Source organism: Etheostoma spectabile, chromosome 14 (genome assembly GCF_008692095.1).
Source record: "Etheostoma spectabile isolate EspeVRDwgs_2016 chromosome 14, UIUC_Espe_1.0, whole genome shotgun sequence".
In the NCBI taxonomy this organism is placed as follows: domain Eukaryota; kingdom Metazoa; phylum Chordata; class Actinopteri; order Perciformes; family Percidae; genus Etheostoma; species Etheostoma spectabile.
The window spans coordinates 14,730,064-14,747,117 of NC_045746.1; the positions used below are offsets into that span (position 1 = coordinate 14,730,064).

The window sequence follows — 17,054 nt, forward strand, 5'->3', positions numbered from 1 at the left end:
CCAATTCTGTTCCTAAATGAGTTACAACAGTATAACAGGAAAAAGATAAAATACTTTTTAACTTGCTTTTTTTCAGACTGCATCATCCAATACTGTGAGAGTGTTAGTGTGTTGTCGTTATAGATACATTACACAGAGCTTCACAATATCCATGGTACCAAAAGTGCAGTTCACCACCCTCATCTCTCTTTCTCATGAGCAGCATCTGAGCACACTGCTCAACTTACATTTCTCCTATGCCATTCTCCCCCATGGTCTTCCGCTGATTTTCTCTCATCTGTTAAATTTTGTCATTGCAGCTAGGTCCCACTAGGGGGAACAATTCTCCAGCATTCACATCCCCACTGCCTGAAACCATCCCTCCATCCCTATTCAGTACCACTTGTTTCATTGATGATGCTTGGTAGGGGAATTCATCTACCCATGTCTCTACTATTCAATGCATTTAAGTGCATGGGTTATGTCTCCTATGTTCACTTAAAAAAACAAAAACAAAGAACAACGTTTTGCATCATACTACTTAAATAAGCAAGAAGTCTGGGACAGCTCTCTCTTCATGCTCCTTGAGAACTTTTGAAAAGCTGAAATTACCATGGAGTCAGCGCTTCCAAACCCCCTCCACCCTCTCAGAGTAGAGATGACAGTCTTGGAAGAGGTAAACCGGAAGAGGTCCTCAGGGATACATTGTGGTCCTTAATGGTCGGACAACAGACAATGCTGCATTTCCCTTCGTGCTGTCTCTCCATGTTCTGCCCCTTGCTCACAAAAGTGAAAGGCTGTGTGCTTGACAGGCGAGTAGCAACATTATTTTCTGCCCAAGAAATCACCGAATCCAAGCGCCCGTCGCCGTAGCCGCCGCCCTGCACCCTCCTCCAGGAGATAAGTGACATCTATGGCTGAAGAACACAAAGAGAGAGGGGGGAGGTGAGCTTATAAACCGCGGACATACAAGGTATTATATTAAAGGAACAGCAAAGTTAAAGGCAATGTGTCTCTTCTGTTACTGATGCATCAAGCTTCCAAGTGCTCAAACAGCCTGACAGAGTTTGCCTCCAAAGTGTTTGCAACTCTCTGAAACCACATATTGGACTATCAGAAAGGTGTGTTTGAATGTCAGCAAACTCTGTTCTATCCTTTGCAAGAGTCATTCCTCCTCCTCCTCCTTAATTGTTGTTCTTTCTAGTATTCCATAAATACAACGTAACACCCTGACTGTTGCATGTCCCGGACTGGGACTCCTGGTGTCTTCGAGTAAAATACAGCCAAGCTTCAGACCGTTTAGCTTTAGGATTTGTTTAAGCAAGCTATTACCGCTAAGTTAACGTTAACTGCTGCCAAGTGTAGAGTTAACTAGCTTCACAAGCGGTGATGCATAAAGTGGTATTGAATGCGGTACCAGAATAGTTTTATGAGTATGAGTACATGAGCGCAGTATCAGACCCAATACTAGTATTGTTTCTGTGCATCCCTAATAACTAACATAAATATGAATAAAAGCAGATTTTGCTTCTTCTTTATCCCCAACTCCCTCTAACGGAGAGTTTTTTCCCCAACCTTGAACTTAACCATTCCGAAACAGTGTAATTAATGTGTTAGCCAACATGTTTAAATGATGCAAGTAATCAGAAACTTTAACCCTAATTTATCTGTTGACCTACCCCCCTGCTTTGTTCCCGGTCCCTCACCATTCTTGTTGGGAGTTCTGTGCAGCAGATCCAGCAAAATTTTGTTGAGGCGTTCCCTCTGGGCCTCCCTCCTGCCCAGCACAGGGTGGTGCAGCGGTGAAGAGGCAGAGGACGACGGGAGTTCGAGCATCTCTCCTATCCTCTCTGCGGAACTGTCCGCCAGCTCCTTGCGCTCCTCAGACTCCTGCCCTTCCTCTTCCTCCTCATCTTCATCCTCGTCTCCCTCCTCTTCTCGTTCCGCTCCTCTGGCCTTGGCTAAAAGAAGTTGAGGATCGTCGGGATTCATGTCCATGTCGTCCTCCTCTCCTCTCCCGTCTTCAGCCTCAGTGGGGAAGTCGTCACCCCGGTCGCAGGAGGAGACGTCGTCCTCGCAGCCTCCAGCTCCTTTGGGTCGTTCGCTCTTCCAGGCAGAACGGCCCCCGTTCCTCTTGTAGTTGTCAGGAACATAGTGAGGCTGCAAAAATTTCACAATCAGGGTCAAACAGCGTTTGCAAATACTAATCATGGACAAATGGACAATAAAATTAGTGCAACACAGTTTAGAAAAAACAAAAGGAGTTCTGCAATTTATGTGGTAAGCAGGTGCAGTTTCTCTCATTTCATTCTGGTTAGCACCATGGTTACTTTTGTGATTATGCTGCCCAAACACTGAGCACAACAAGGTGCCAAGGCATAATATGCCCTGGGCTGTAATATTACCTCCACTCTTAAAATATATGTTGGTGTCTATAAATTAATAATAGATCCCAGTACAGCAGCCCCACCCTGTCACAACCCCCATCACTCTCACCGAGAAGTCTCTTTTGGGTGCAAGCCGCTTGGGAAAGTGGTTGAAGGCATATGGCTTGGTGCAGACTGGGTAGCGGTTGCGATGGATCTTGTAGAACAGGTGAGCCGACTTGTCCAAGCGGTAATCACAGATGTACACATCCTGCTCTTTTACACTCTTCGGTCGTCCTGAGGGATTTAACACACTTTAGATGAGCCGGGAATGGCTGAAAGTTATGTCATTGTAAAATATTTGTATATTTGTTCTGGTATATTTTTGTTAAAGCTTGTCTGAGTTCAGAGCTAAGCCATAATGCGATTGTTAACGTCTATTTATGAGCACTGTGCTACTTCATATTTACATACACATTCACTCCTGAGACAAGCACATCACATTTTTTACAGGTCACTGAATATCACTCAAGCAACGACGTAACCTCAGAAGTAGTTGTTGAAAGAATTACTAATTCAATTTGAAAAAACCTCCATTCAAACCAGTGTGTGAGTTTACATGAGTGTGTTCCCCCTCACCCTTGCAGTAAGTGTAGAGATCGAGGACACAGCAGGTTGCCACCACTGCCTCCAGGGGGATGATCTCGTAGAGCGGCATGCGGAACAACTCATTCTGGTAGAACCGCCGTGATGGAGAATGATGCGTCTCGTGAGGACGGAAGTAGTGGTGGCCAAAGGCAAACCTCTCACCCCTTTAGAGTTTGAGGGGATACAGAAAAGGCCAGCATATTAGCACAATAATATTCAAGAAACATGTAACCATTCTCACTTGCAGGTCTCTACAGTGTTCAAAATACTACATCTGATTAACTTACTTTTCATTTTTCCAGAGTTTCTCAATTCGGAAGATGTCGAGTTTGTCTCGGTTGACGTGAGACAAGAGACGGTAAGACTGTCTGACAGGCTGGCCTTCAGGCGTGCGTCTGCTGTCTCTCATCAGATACACACAGTCACCTGCACACAAGACAGACACTGACATTTGACAACTGACTGTCTGATATGCTGAAACTTTATAAGAAATTGACTCCTTGATACAAAAGTCAGCTGAAAGGTTGAGTATCACATCTCCGTTCAGTAGCACCTTTTTTTTTTTAATTTCAAAGAGGATCCAATTTTGGCAGGTCAATGATGATGTCAGGTTGCCCTGATGTACACTTGCACATCACTGCAACAAAATGAGAAGCTAAACCACTGACAGGTCTCTAAAAGTACAGAGACTGGACCTTTCCAAGCAGTCATGAGCTTATGATTGCTGAATTATATACCTTGATGTAGCAGCAGGTCATCTCGAAGGAGGCAGATGTAGTAAACAGAGCCAGCCTGGGCATAGCTAGGCTGTGGTATCATGGGAACTTCCTATAAAAACAATAACACATGTGGGTGAGATCAGACAGAAGAGGTTGGGGATACCTTAGGCCCAGAGAGGAACTAAGGTTCAGCATTCATGGCTGTTTCAAGGGGATAGACGTACGTTGTCTACAGGCCGAGGGTCACATTGCTCACACAGGTAGTGCTCCACCTCGGTCTCCAGCCGCATGCAGTCAAAGTGCTGCCACACCTGGAGTGACAAAAACAATTGTTGAATCACATGAAAGCATAAAATAGATAGTTGAATCAATTACTCTCCAGCTGGTTTCAACAGTGGCTCACTCTCAGAAACATAACAGTCAGGGTTCTGAGTCTGTATTACGAACAAAGACAAACACATTTGTAACAATCTCCTTGATTCCCAACTGTGGTAGTTTGTATTTGTAACTCTCGTTTTCTAAAAAAAAAAATATACACAGGAGGACTGAATGCACACTCTTCTTTGGAAAATGTCCCTGAAAAATTAACTAGCTGAAGTCTCAAGACAAAGCACTCACTAGAACAGGTGTAAACGATCAGCCAGTGAGACTAAAAGAAATGATGGAAAATCCATCTTTCTTTCCAAGGTAATATAAATATAGATGTTGTTTTACCCATTTCATTCAATTCTACGTTTGATACTTTGCTTCTTACCATGCACTTTTCACACTGGATCATTAGGCCTTCGTCCTTATACATTCCACAGATACAACGTATGATGTCGTCGTCCTTGTCGTGGGACCCCGGTCCTCCTCCTCCTCCCTGATGGTGGCCATGGTCGCGCTCCAGCGAATCCGAGCTGTCGGCCTCGCTGGCGGTCTCGCCCACGATCTCATCAATCTGGACAGCAGCTTCATGACGAGCGCTATAGTAGGCTTTCCGCAGCCGACACACGTCTCTGCCGACCGATGACTTTCTCCCGTAATATTTCTGGTGGGAGAACAACATAGTTGTAAATTAAGCTGCTTTATTTATTTATTTTTGCAAAAACAATAAATTAACAGGAAGTCATCTTTGTGACTTTTTGTGTTCTGACGTACGGCACAAGGACAACACCTTACAAAACAGCATAAAGAGATGACATAAATAATTCATGAAAGGCAGAAGAATCCACATTTGATCCCAGAATTATACACTCATCACTCACGTCTCTCAGACAATACCTAGAGCTCATCTGCGGGCAGGTCTAAGGGCAATTTACTGCCGAACAGTGGTCAGTGACCCAAAATCTGTCTTTTCAGCTGCCAAAAATTTTCCAGACAACGCTACACTCAACAACTCTCAATGTAATAAAAGACCACATTTCCCTCACACTTTTTTCAGTCTGGCAAACAGGGTCTTGGGACCAAAGGCTGAATCTAATTTAGACGTCTACTTCAGACTTCTCTGACTGGAAGAGTAAGCTCCTCTGAGAGTTTTCAAGTGGCACTTGTTTCAACTGCTAAGCTATACTGATGTTAATCAAATGGGCTTGCAATGTGTACACAGAGGATCAGCAGTCATGCAGTTATATCCCATTTGGCAGGTGTTTGTGTGCAAGACAGAAAAAAAGAAATTAACTTAGTGAGTAGGAGGAAGAATGTGTTAGAGCTGCACAGTAACAGCTTGAATGATCATTTTGAAGAGGCTTTTTGATATTGATCGGGTCTAAGAGAGACTCAAGTGTTCCTGTGATTCTTTTTTTTTTTTATGAGTAAATGATGAAGATCGGATGCTGCCGCAGTCTTTATGCATTTGCCATAATGATTTTCGTAAGTATTGTTGGGATACTGTACATCTCATAGGTAGAGAAGATCTAAACATGGATTAAGCATTTAGTTTTATAAATAATTTTCAAATGATAACTCTTTTGGCAGTAGGTTTATCCTTCAGCACCCTCTAATAGGGCATTTCCACTGTGGGAACATCTTCAGGTGACCACGAACCTTTTGAAGAACTCAGAATCTAAACCTGAGCTTTGATCATGGGAACCAAGTGCTGAACCAAATATAGTTTCTGTAAGATAGATCCAAGTGTAAAACAAGTCTGTTTTTTTAATTTTATTTTAAGATTATTTTTTGGGGCATTTTTAGGCGTTTATTGACAGGACAGCTGAAGACATGAAAGGGGGGAAGAGAAGGGAAATGACATGCAGCAAAGGGCCCCAGGTCAGAGTCAAACCCGGGCCCGCTGCGTCGAGGAGTAAACCTCTATTTATGGGCCCCAGCTCTACCAACTGAGCTAACCGGGCACCCAACAAGTCTGTTTTATATCTAAGGGTGTAGTACTCTTTGGTGGTTCCGGAACCATCAAGGCAATGTTTGCCAGGCTTAATGCTTCTGATTGGTCAAACACAGATGCTGTGGCAAATACTACAACGAAGCACTGTGTGTATTTCAGTTTTGTTGATTGTCAAAGTTCATCCTTTCAAATACTTTGTTCTTCTCCCAGAAACATGTGTTGCTTAACCGACAGAACCATGACATTATTTATGCAAAGAGACACAAACAGCAGGGGACCATAAATTAAAGCAACTGATTTACACATGCTTACCTCAGCATTGCGGAACACTTTGAGCATGTCTGTATCAAACGCTTCGACTGTCTTGTAGTGGCCGGTGAGGATTTGCTTCTCGATGGTGCTCAGGTCCAGAGGGTCAGACACCTTCTCATAGTACTGGCTGTTCCTGAAGGCACACAAAAACCAGCAGGATTAGTCTTTGCAAATCTGGTTTGAAAACATTCAAAACTTGTTAAGTCTGAGCATGAGCATCACCAAAAACAACGATATTTAATAACATTTGGTGCATCCAAATCCTTGAGTCTATAGAGATTTTAAGGATGGCCCAGTGGCGGCCGACTATGACAGTGTAAGTATCATGTAGCCAAAGAAAAATTATGAGTTGCTATTGTTTTGACACAAAGTGATTACTATCAATACTAAAAAAAGAATCAAAGCCCAGTCTGTCACAGCTGAAATGTGTAGCACAAGATAAAACTGTTACACTATGTGGGTGCTGCACACTGATAGAGCGGATAACACAGTAACACTGCTGTCTGGAAAACAGTAAACATTATGAATAAACCAGACAAAATGCAGGTCGGCACTTTTACACTCTTCTTACCTTTTTCTGGATGGGAGGTTCACCAGGGGAGCAGCAAGTGTCTGGCCAGCTGAATCTGAGGGAAGATAGAAGAATAACATTCCTGTCATCATTTTTCAATCATAGTGCCTTTTCATTCAGTGAATTTTAGATATTAGAGGTGCTGACAGATGTGTTTTAGAGGCCTGATCAGACCTCAGATCCGGCTAGAGGTCACACTAATGAGAATGTTTAATAGAAGGTTACACATTTTACTGGTGCCTACACACCCACACCACATGGGCACATACTGTTCACACACACACACACTCACACACACACACACACACACACACACACACACACACACACACACACACACACTAACCCTTATAGCTGGTGATCATGTCACAAATCTCCTTAAAGATGTGTGCAAGACGAGCTGTGCGTGTGACTTCTGTGTTTTCCTCAGCGGCAGCGAGTCTTCGTGTGCGTACCGACCGTGACGTCTGCAGGGCCGAGAACTGCGTCAGGAACACGTCTAGAAACAGGGCAGGAGTATTCAGATCATTCATGTTTCAGTTACATGGTCAACAAGTTGTTGCTACATTAGAAAAAGTGAATATACATTTACCTCTTTCACACCACTAACCAGGGTTGGGCCAGGGTTTTCTGAATAGTGTTCAACCCTTCTTTAAGAAATTCAAACCAAGACAGTCAACCTGGTTATATCCCTAGTCAAGAAACCATCTTTGCCGTAGCTTTTGCACCTTTGTAATGGTCCAGCAAGTTGTTTATTCTCCCAATCAAGTGTTAGGTTTGTGTTGTCTCTTTGAACAAGAGTAGTACTTCCCAATACTGTGTTGTACTTCCAACTCCATAGACTATTTTGCAGCGGCACTGTGGCTTTTCCCGGTGCTTAGCTTAGCCCCGCCCTTGACGATTGGGACTGGTTTAAAGAAATGCAAATAAATAAGAGCGCATCTTTCTCCCATCCCAGAATGCTGTGTGGACCAACCAGACCCTCCTCCGCAGCGATGTAGAGCAAAGACTGGCAAAGCAAGACTAACCTGGGTTAACCCTGATTGAGCCTTTGGTGTAAAAGGGGTATTAGCTAACACGTTTATCCTGACACAATTCAGCTAAAACAGAACTTATTCTTACATTTATATCACAATCTCTTTACATCTTTGAGCCTGTACACTCACCTGACTTAATGTTGCCGTCGTCACGGATCACTCCCCCCCAGCGTGTATACAAGGACAGGCTGCTGGCGTCCCTCTCTCTCTCACCCTCTCTCTTCAGCAGCTCCTGTTTCTCCCTCATCTTCTCCCAGTTCCTCAGGAGAAACACTCGATGCTTCAGCACAAAGTTTCTGATAATTGAGGGTGAGAGGACAGGATCATGAAGATGGCGTGTGTCTGTGAGTGCTAACATCAATGACTCATACTTGACAAAAAATTGAAGCTTTTGTTATAATAATATAAACAGTATTACCATCAGTGTATTTAGAGAGAAAGTTCTGTTTTCCTTATGTATTGCTTGTGTGTCAGTTAGTGTGTGTTTACCTCTCTCTGTTGGACATGGGCTTCATGAGATGAGGGTAAAACTTGTTGCTGTCACTTGACTCTTCCTCCTGAAAATAAAGAAAGTTGTATTAAAGCACCAATCTTATTGGAAATCTACCATTAGCTAATGAGGTTACGTATAACTCTTGTTCTCATTTCCAAGTTGAATCAGAATTTGAAACCACAAAGTATATTGCTAAAATAAATATATTCAAAATATACTTTCATACACTGTACATGTTAGGTCATACCATTCAGCCTAAAATCAAAAGTATAACCTTTAAGTTATTTTGAGTTACTTTTTTTACCTTGTGGCCCACTAAGAGTACCTAAGAGACACAGACACATTCATGCCCTACATAACTACTGCATCTGATATTTAATAAGACACCACTACACTTTTATCAACCAGGCAAGAGCTTTAGCTAGATATTAATAGGCTATAAAAAGGATATAGTGAAAGGATTGCTTTTCTCTAGCAAAAATAGTATCTGATCTCAAGTACTAGTGATCTGATACCAACACAGGTTCTATTTTTATGTACATTGATCACTTACTCGTTTCTTGAGCTGATGTTTGGACTTCCTCTTCTCCTTGAGCCGACCCAGCCGCCGCGTCCCACCTGTCTTCCCAGGCAGGCCGTTTATACGCTGGCTCTTCCCTCCGATGATGCCCCGGCAGCTCTCCGAGCCACACTTACACACTTGCTGTAAAGTAGAGAAAAGGTGAGTTGGAAAAGGTGAGAAAAGGGTTGTGCCAAGATTAAAGCAGCTGTAATGACGCTGCTCTGAACATGAAATACGTGAAAGTGTTATTCCATGAGGAGGTCAAACATGGTTGCTGGTGCTTCACCTGCTCTTCTGTATTGAAGGAATGGAAGTTGTAGTCATAGGTGAGCTCAGTGCCGCTGGTGATGTCCTTAAGAGCAAAGAGACCTATTCTGTACACCCCATTTACCGACCTAAGAGAGGAGTCACAAGCAGTTGTGTGAAAGAATGCAGCATTCACATTATGAATTTTATCATTAATTATAAAGCATGAGGAAGTTTGTTAAATAAGCAACATTAAAATGAACTACTGTAAATGTGCCGTATGGAAGTTAAAGGACAAGAAAGTTAAAGGATATTAAGAAATTTAGAAAAATAATTTAGTGCACATAGCCTCTGAAGTGTTTTGATCTGTCAGGAGGTTACTAGATGTCTATGTTAAGAGTAGTATTTTCCTGATAAATGTTCAAGATTACATCATATCAGGGTAAATGTAATAAGGAAACAAAATTACTCCATACTTCAAACATGTTATTATGCAAAAGGAACCAGAATAGATTATAGAGTGTTAAAAATTCACTTCTGAACAAAAAAATCATACAATGTTCATGTCAAACTTTCCCATCTAAGGAGAAAGAAACAACATCCAAAACAAGATGGAGAGCATTATGTAAGAGGGCTATGAGTAAAATATATAATCCCACTGTGGGCATGTTTGGCGTAAAGTTTCTGTCATGACTTTAAGCAATGTTAAACCAGCCTTGTTAGAACTGGCCCGGTTTTCATTTGCTCAATTTGGCAAATCCTCAACAAGTTGTCCTCCCTCTTTTTCCCTTCTCCAAACAAAAGCAGTGCTCCAGCTTTTCACCATTCTTCTAAGAATAAAGCACACTATTCTGTTTGCCAGCCACTTGATAATTTATTCCTTCTATAGGGGTAAAAAGCTGGTTCAGCACATTGTCTTCAGGCACTACAGCTGTAGCTAAGGCCTGGCTCCATGTAATCTCTCTTCTGTGACAAGATAGATGACTCGTCAGGCTTTGTGCTGAAAATCCTCAATCCTTGTGGAGGCTTTTATTTCAGCCCAGCCACTCTACATTACACACACAAGCAGCCACACATACACACCAACCAGTGTCCTACATTATGAGCTTGTCTATGTGGAGGGCACAGTGGACTCTCTGGAGGTCATTAGCTGTCCACAATCAAACCCCCTTAACTGTGCTGAACACATGTTGAAGATTTACCATATTAAGGCAAACCACGTCTTAAAGAAAAATCTAAGTAGGTCTGGCTTATAAAAGTCTGGGACAGGGAGGCCTGCTCAGCCAGGTCTCCAATTGCAGTGGCTTTAGCCATGCTGGGAGACCAATCCCTCAGGAAACCAGTGAGTTGTTTTGGCGTGGTCAAGGCCTTTAAGACATTTAGGTCTCTGAACACTGGCAGAGACTGACTGAGGTGATCTCATCAGATTACCACATTAATAAGGTTTGGGTTTCAAGACAGAGCTTTCTCATTTACAAAGAAGTGCACCTGCTACACGTGTCCCTTTTACAGCTTGTGTAAGATATCCAAACAAGGGCAACCTAATATTAGCCAACATTTACTGTGGCTACTTATCTGTATCTTAGGTTAAAGTGTTTTAACTGTATATCTGTAATAAATCCACATAACTTAAGCAACCCCACCCCCTATTATCTGTTAACATAAGTGATGAAATCAAGAATAAAATAACTGTGGCAGGATTTGTGTGGCTTGGCTGGCATTGTCTCTACTTGGATCATACCATACCAAAACTATTATTTCTATGCTGAAGATCTTTCTCTCCTTTCTGGTACTTTCACTATACTCTGTTTGCCTCATACAGAGTGAGTAAGAAATTACCCAGCTCACCCAAATCATTAGCACACAAACAGATAGCAATTAACTGAAACTATTAAGGTAATAGCTGGTATTTTCCAGTTCGTTAACCGTAATGGACGGAAGCATTTAGAAAAACAAAATACTGAATTATCAAACTGGGAGATTTTCCAATCTGCTTCTCTCACTCTCTTCTTTAATAATACTGTTGATGTACCAGACAGTCTTTAAAGGTTCCCTGTGGAGTTTTAGACCTCCAGTAGAGCCACAGAGCTGTTTTTCAAAGAGTAAGGAGGACACACATGCATGTGCATTGATGCAGGTGATGCCATACAGTCATACCAATGGTGTCACACTATTCCACTGATCTACAAGGGGCGTTGGCGCTACTATATGTTGAAATGCGCCAACAAAAATAGAGGAGAAGAAGCCAACTGCAAGCCAATAAACGGATGTAAACAATAGTGGATTTAAACAATGCAGGATTTAAAAGTCTCTCATTTGAGAAACAAATCAGAAACCAAAAGTGAACAATTTATATTTTTTGGTTTCAAACTAATGCAGTTCCCTCCACGTCCGACTCAATTATCCGTCCTTAACAACTTGTGGCAACAGCTCATGCTCGTGCCTGAAAAGGCTTAGCCAAATCTTTGGTTTGGTGAGAACCCAAAAGCACAACAAGGACATCAGGAGGGAACTGGTTTAAATCTGCCAGGACACCCACCACTTCTGCATCTCACAGTTGGGTTCACAGCTGTGGTTTATGAAGCGTGCCTCATTGCCCATTCTGTAGCTGTCGATCACCATGCCGCTATCCAGGTTCAGACAGTAGTGGCCACTGTGGGAGAAGTACTGCTCCATCATACGGCTCCTGAAATATGGTAGGAGAGATGTAGTGGAACATTGAAAAAAAAAGAAAAGATAAATTAACTTGAGAACAGTCATAGACAGATGCAGAATATTTTAAATCTTTTGACATCCACATATCTTTGTGGCAAGTCTGCCACCCAACAAGGATTTCTTGCATTATAGGTGACCTGATTGTCTCACCTAAACTCCTGTTCGCTAACCACCTCTCCCAGGTACTCGATGATAAACTGCCCAGAGCGAAGAGTCTCCTTGGTGCGGATGCCCCAGCCCTTGCCCTCAGCACGGAATCGCTCCAGACACTGGACCCAGTCATGTCTCTGGATGTGCTGGTTGTCACACTGATCACCAGATGGACAAGTGCTGGGGGAGCACTCAGCAAAACTCATCCTGCAGAAATATGCAATGATTTTTTTTTTTAAAAGGAGGTTGAAGCTGACTCTTGACACTATGTATACCCTCTTTACTTTTGTTTCATTACTAAACAAACTTTACAACACTGTGCCTAAACAAACACGACTAAACCTGGGTACTGATTTTTATAATGTAATCAATGGGAAACCTGTGATTTGTCTTTACCTATTTAGACAATCATCCATGCAGCCTTTTTCAGTTGAGTCCTCACGCGGTCTACAGCTGCATGTAGTTGTTTCATAACCAGAAAGAGGCTTCACATCCACATAGACATCTGTGACACAATCAGGAGATTACCGTTTTACATCTAGAGCTATTGACAGTCTCATGAAGTGTGACCAGCAGTGGCAGTATCAAGCATTATTAAATCCTGTTTTGCAAACAATGCATACAATTCATAACAAGGATAACAACAGTTAAAGCAACCAACACAGTAAAACAAAGAAATGCAAGCACATACATTGATCAGGCTACAAATTATATTTTGGCTAAATCACTGGAACAAAGCCAGATACTCACTTGATCTGATCTTTTTATAAAGGGGGACATCCGGCCTCTTGTAAAGCTGAAACACAATAACCGAATTGTAAACACAAAGGGATTTGAAGACAAATACTTATGTGGACCTTGACTGGGGCTGTACATTTTTGAAATTACATGTCGGTAACTCACTGTGAGCATGGGAAAACCCTAAAAACATTTAGTGCTCAACATGATTGATCACCTGATCATGTTTCCACAGCCATAAGATGTCGTAAGGCAACTGGAAATCAATGCGCTTCTGTCTCAGGTACTTTCCTGAAAAAACAATGTGGGGGAAATTTGGAAGGACAACAAAAATTGAAACATACGTTAAGAAATAAGCATTTTTTACCACCTATATAAATAACATTGATATATTTACATACTGTATAGCAATGATACGTCTGACGTCTTGATGAAACTTTTTGTGTTTTTCATCTTATGATAGCTGAAAATGTTGGCCTGTGGTTACTAAAAGGGAAGGGTCCTGTTCCTAAAAACAAGTGTACTGAGTTGGTTTACTGGATAGATTTGATGAGTAACCTCAGAAGCCCTGGGGGACTGAAGTAGAAAGAGCGGTTGGCTTTTAGTCAGCAAAACTGACTAATCCAACTACATGAGACAGGCAAATGTTTTCCATAGAAATGTGAATGATGTCAATAAACCTTTAAGAGCACCAGAAAACATAAATAATTCAAATAAGATTTGGTGAGTGTTTTAAAAGACTGGTCGTTACTTTGGTTGTAATTACAGGTTTAAATACTGTGTTATAAAAATAGGAAGTGTGATGCAAAAAGTGAACTCACCAACATGTATAGGAGCTGGAAACAATCCATGCTCATGTTCCCCAGGTATGTACTCAAGCTTCTCTTTCTTTAGCTGCAGAAGCTGACTCCGTGGGCTGCAAGGTGTGGTATAGAAATGGTAAAATGTAAAGTTTTTACTCCAGAAAAACTGTATATGGTGCATTGACATCTAAGACAAAAAAACATTTTCAGAAGAAGATTTAGTTTAAGATTTCTCTAGAACTCACTCTTCGGTCTTGTACACATCCGAGTAAAGTCCCGCCTTCTGAAACTTCTTCTTTGGAGGTCTGGCTGCTCTCTTCTCTCGTTGTCTGGTTATGGGAATGGGCGGAGCTTGTTCCCTGGAGACGGTGCCTGGGCGTTCCGGGGAGCAGTGGCCATCTGGCTTGCTTTCAATTGAGCTAAAAATAGAACCATGACTTGGTTTCTAGTGACTTCTGGATTTAATAATGTTCCTTTAAATACCAGCATTGAATCCTAACATTAATCCTCAGTGCAAATCTCTGTCAGTATCCCACAGCTCAGAATTATAAGTATAAAGGTTAATTTGCTTACCCACGAAAGTGCTGGAGCTCATCCGGGGTAAGCCAGCTACTTCCTGTCCCAGCTCTGGACATGGCTACCAGGTTGCCCAGGTTCTCCTCTCTGTCCGGCAATCGCTCCTCAGTCTCTTCTACCTCCCCGTCCTCTTCTTCCTCCTCATCTTCCTCATCCCCATCTCCGTCCCAGTGCTTCTTCTTCTGACTTTTTCTATGCTGACCCTGGACTACCGACTCAATAGCATCTGTTACAGTGTCCCCCTCCCACCCTCGGCCCCCTGCTGGCCGTTCTGCTCCTCTGTCCCTGTGCCTGGTCTGGTTCAACTCAACCACTGGTGGTGGGGATGGCGGCGGGGAGGGTAACGGGTGTTTCCTGGGACGTCCGGGGCCCCTCTTCTTCACAACGTTGTTTCCTGTGCGAGCCTGTCTCTGTAGCTTCTTGGCACGCAGGATTTTGTTGACATGGTGCAGGCTGTGTTTGGATGGCTGAGCCCGATGGGATTGGTGGGGCAGGGAGGCATCCAGGCAACTGTCCTGAGAGGGGGAGAGGCAGGAGGAGGAAGCAGAGCCATGGGAGTGAAATAGTGAAGGTTGGTGATGGTGCTGCTGCCGGTGGTGCATGGATCCTTCATGCCCTTCAGGGGTAGGGAGGGCTACACCTCTTGTCTGGATACCTGATGACCCTAGTCAAAGAAGAGAAGTAAATGAATACTACATATTAGGTAAAAGTGGTTACCAGTACAGAGAGTAGTTTTTATTCACCATCTCTCAGCAGCTCGTCATTTTCTCTGACTCTCCCGTTGACGCTTTACATCCCTTTCCAATGTCATATCTTGTTCAAATTTCTTCTTTCCTCATTTAAATGATTCTTTAACTGATATTTCACCTTGTCTTCCACACTTTCCCTTTCCGACTTCCCATCTTTTGACATCACAAGAATTTACTTCAGTTTCCACACATCGTCCTCTTTTTTTGCTCATCATTCTCCTGTCCCTCATCACCCTGACTTCCTTACCATCTCCCTTCTTCCTACCCTTGCCTGACGTTAGAAAACCCTTCCCTCAATATTTCTACATCTTTTAATTAATCTCACACTCACCCCAGTCTTCTAAGAACTATGAGCACCTCTTCCTTCACAACTTAAAACGTATGACCCCACTCTATTTATTCCCCCCAACATCTTTATACTTCATTTGCCCCTCTTTCAGTCAACAAAGGAAGAAGTTTTGTACCTATCACTTTTTTGACACTATTTAAGAAAGCTTAAAAAAAAATTAGATTTTGAACGGAAATGCCACAAAAGAATACTAAATATTGCGTATTTTTAAGGTGGAAAAGTTGAAAAAAAAAGCAACTGAAACAGATAATACATATTTAGGTTAATATATCTATACTATACTTGTTATATAACTGGTATGCATCTAACAACACCCTCAATATGTGTCATACATGACTCCAGGTTCAGTGAAAGACGGTTGTCCCATGTCCAGCGACCCACAAAGAGTAGCCTAGTCACAGAAAGAACTAAGTCACCAGGTAAGACGGACCAATTAACTAGTTCATCAGAGAGTTTAACAGTTTTAACTAGTGCACGACCACTGCCCTACCCCCTGTGTTATGTGAACAGCTTAGCATACAATCATGATAGGTTATCATGCATGGGTTAAATTTGGCTTACTAAACAGTAGTTGACAAAAACAAACACTTAGTTGCATTTTCTGAATGATTTCCGATGAAATTCACATGCAATCGGAACATTTGGATAGAAACCTAGTCTTGCCCTTTTTTTGCTACATATTATGCTTGGCCTCCCTTACAGGCCTTTTTCCCCACTCTCACTCTCAACCTCCACTTCTCAGTCAGTATGCATTTACCTACTTTCATCATTCCCCACTTTTCCTTTGACTTCTTCTACCTTTACAGTCTGTGACCGCTGGGTGACCCCGAGTCCTGAGCTCTAATCCAGGATTACCCCAGCATGGTTTGAACTGCACCATGCTGCCTCAACGGGGACCTTTCAGCTTCCCATCTCAGTTAGTAACATGCACACAAACATCCACCCTACCAGTGCTCACACACACACACACCCAGACATACAAGCACATCAGTCTTTGTTAGGGGGCATTTGAAGTCAAACTGATGAAGACCACTGCTGAGGCGCTGTGTCTTACATCAGGAACATCAGCTCAGCCCAGGTGCTGGGTGTACAGAGGGATAGGACTAGGCCTCACATTGTGGGCTTTGAGGGAAATGTCCACTAAATATAGTAAGTTAACAAAACACTCCACCCCTTCTACTCTGGCAAGAATGCTATATCAACTGTGGCCAACTGCGACCATCCACACTCACAAAGGGGCCAGTTTAAGTCATTATGCATGTTTTTTCTTGCCAAGCCCACTACTAAAAACAAGTCAGACAGTGTGTGCACAGAGGGTGTCACTGTCAATGTTCAGTGGGAATTCTTTCACCAAAATATGTGTCCCATTCCACTTAGTATTTTCTTTGTAAAGATAGGAGACAGATGAGAGTGCAACAGAGATAATTTTCTAGTGTGGTTTGATGGTTCCAGTTGTAACCACTACACAACTTCTCAGCATTATGAAGGATTTTCAGGTGATACACAGGCTTTACTGAGCAGAGATCAAGCAAGATTTGAGAGTCCTCTTGCTGTGCCATATTGCAATGTCTGAAACGGTTATTGCCTTAATAAATCACATTGATATTCACATACTGTATGGCAATGATGCGTCTGACGTCTTGATGAAACTTTTTGTGTTTTTCATCTTATCATAGCTGAAAATGTTGGCCTGTGGTTACTATAAGGGAAGGATCCTGCTC

General features: G+C 42.5%; 1 protein-coding gene across 3 annotated transcripts in view; it reads right to left on the bottom strand.

The window, feature by feature from the left end:
- Window positions 1-41: 41 nt before the first annotated feature.
- Window positions 42-17,054, bottom strand: part of ash1l (ash1 (absent, small, or homeotic)-like (Drosophila)) — a 28,150-nt gene continuing 11,137 nt past the window's right edge. The window contains exons 5-27 of one of the 3 annotated variants that reach the window (XM_032534873.1): window positions 14,233-14,899; window positions 13,905-14,078; window positions 13,678-13,772; window positions 13,074-13,147; window positions 12,869-12,914; window positions 12,515-12,623; window positions 12,119-12,325; window positions 11,793-11,939; window positions 9,294-9,402; window positions 8,999-9,148; window positions 8,442-8,509; window positions 8,082-8,248; window positions 7,262-7,414; window positions 6,916-6,970; window positions 6,345-6,477; window positions 4,467-4,742; window positions 3,937-4,023; window positions 3,731-3,821; window positions 3,281-3,419; window positions 2,985-3,157; window positions 2,476-2,642; window positions 1,686-2,139; window positions 42-896 (exon numbers count right to left, since the gene is read on the bottom strand). In XM_032534873.1, the coding sequence (XP_032390764.1) occupies window positions 805-896; window positions 1,686-2,139; window positions 2,476-2,642; window positions 2,985-3,157; window positions 3,281-3,419; window positions 3,731-3,821; window positions 3,937-4,023; window positions 4,467-4,742; window positions 6,345-6,477; window positions 6,916-6,970; window positions 7,262-7,414; window positions 8,082-8,248; window positions 8,442-8,509; window positions 8,999-9,148; window positions 9,294-9,402; window positions 11,793-11,939; window positions 12,119-12,325; window positions 12,515-12,623; window positions 12,869-12,914; window positions 13,074-13,147; window positions 13,678-13,772; window positions 13,905-14,078; window positions 14,233-14,899 (3,833 nt within the window). In that variant the 3' untranslated portion in view covers window positions 42-804. Of the gene's footprint in view, window positions 897-1,658; window positions 2,140-2,475; window positions 2,643-2,984; window positions 3,158-3,280; window positions 3,420-3,730; window positions 3,822-3,936; window positions 4,024-4,466; window positions 4,743-6,344; window positions 6,478-6,915; window positions 6,971-7,261; window positions 7,415-8,081; window positions 8,249-8,441; window positions 8,510-8,998; window positions 9,149-9,293; window positions 9,403-11,792; window positions 11,940-12,118; window positions 12,326-12,514; window positions 12,624-12,868; window positions 12,915-13,073; window positions 13,148-13,677; window positions 13,773-13,904; window positions 14,079-14,232; window positions 14,900-17,054 lie in introns of all 3 variants that reach the window. The other 2 variants (XM_032534872.1, XM_032534871.1) reach the window with 2 other exon arrangements.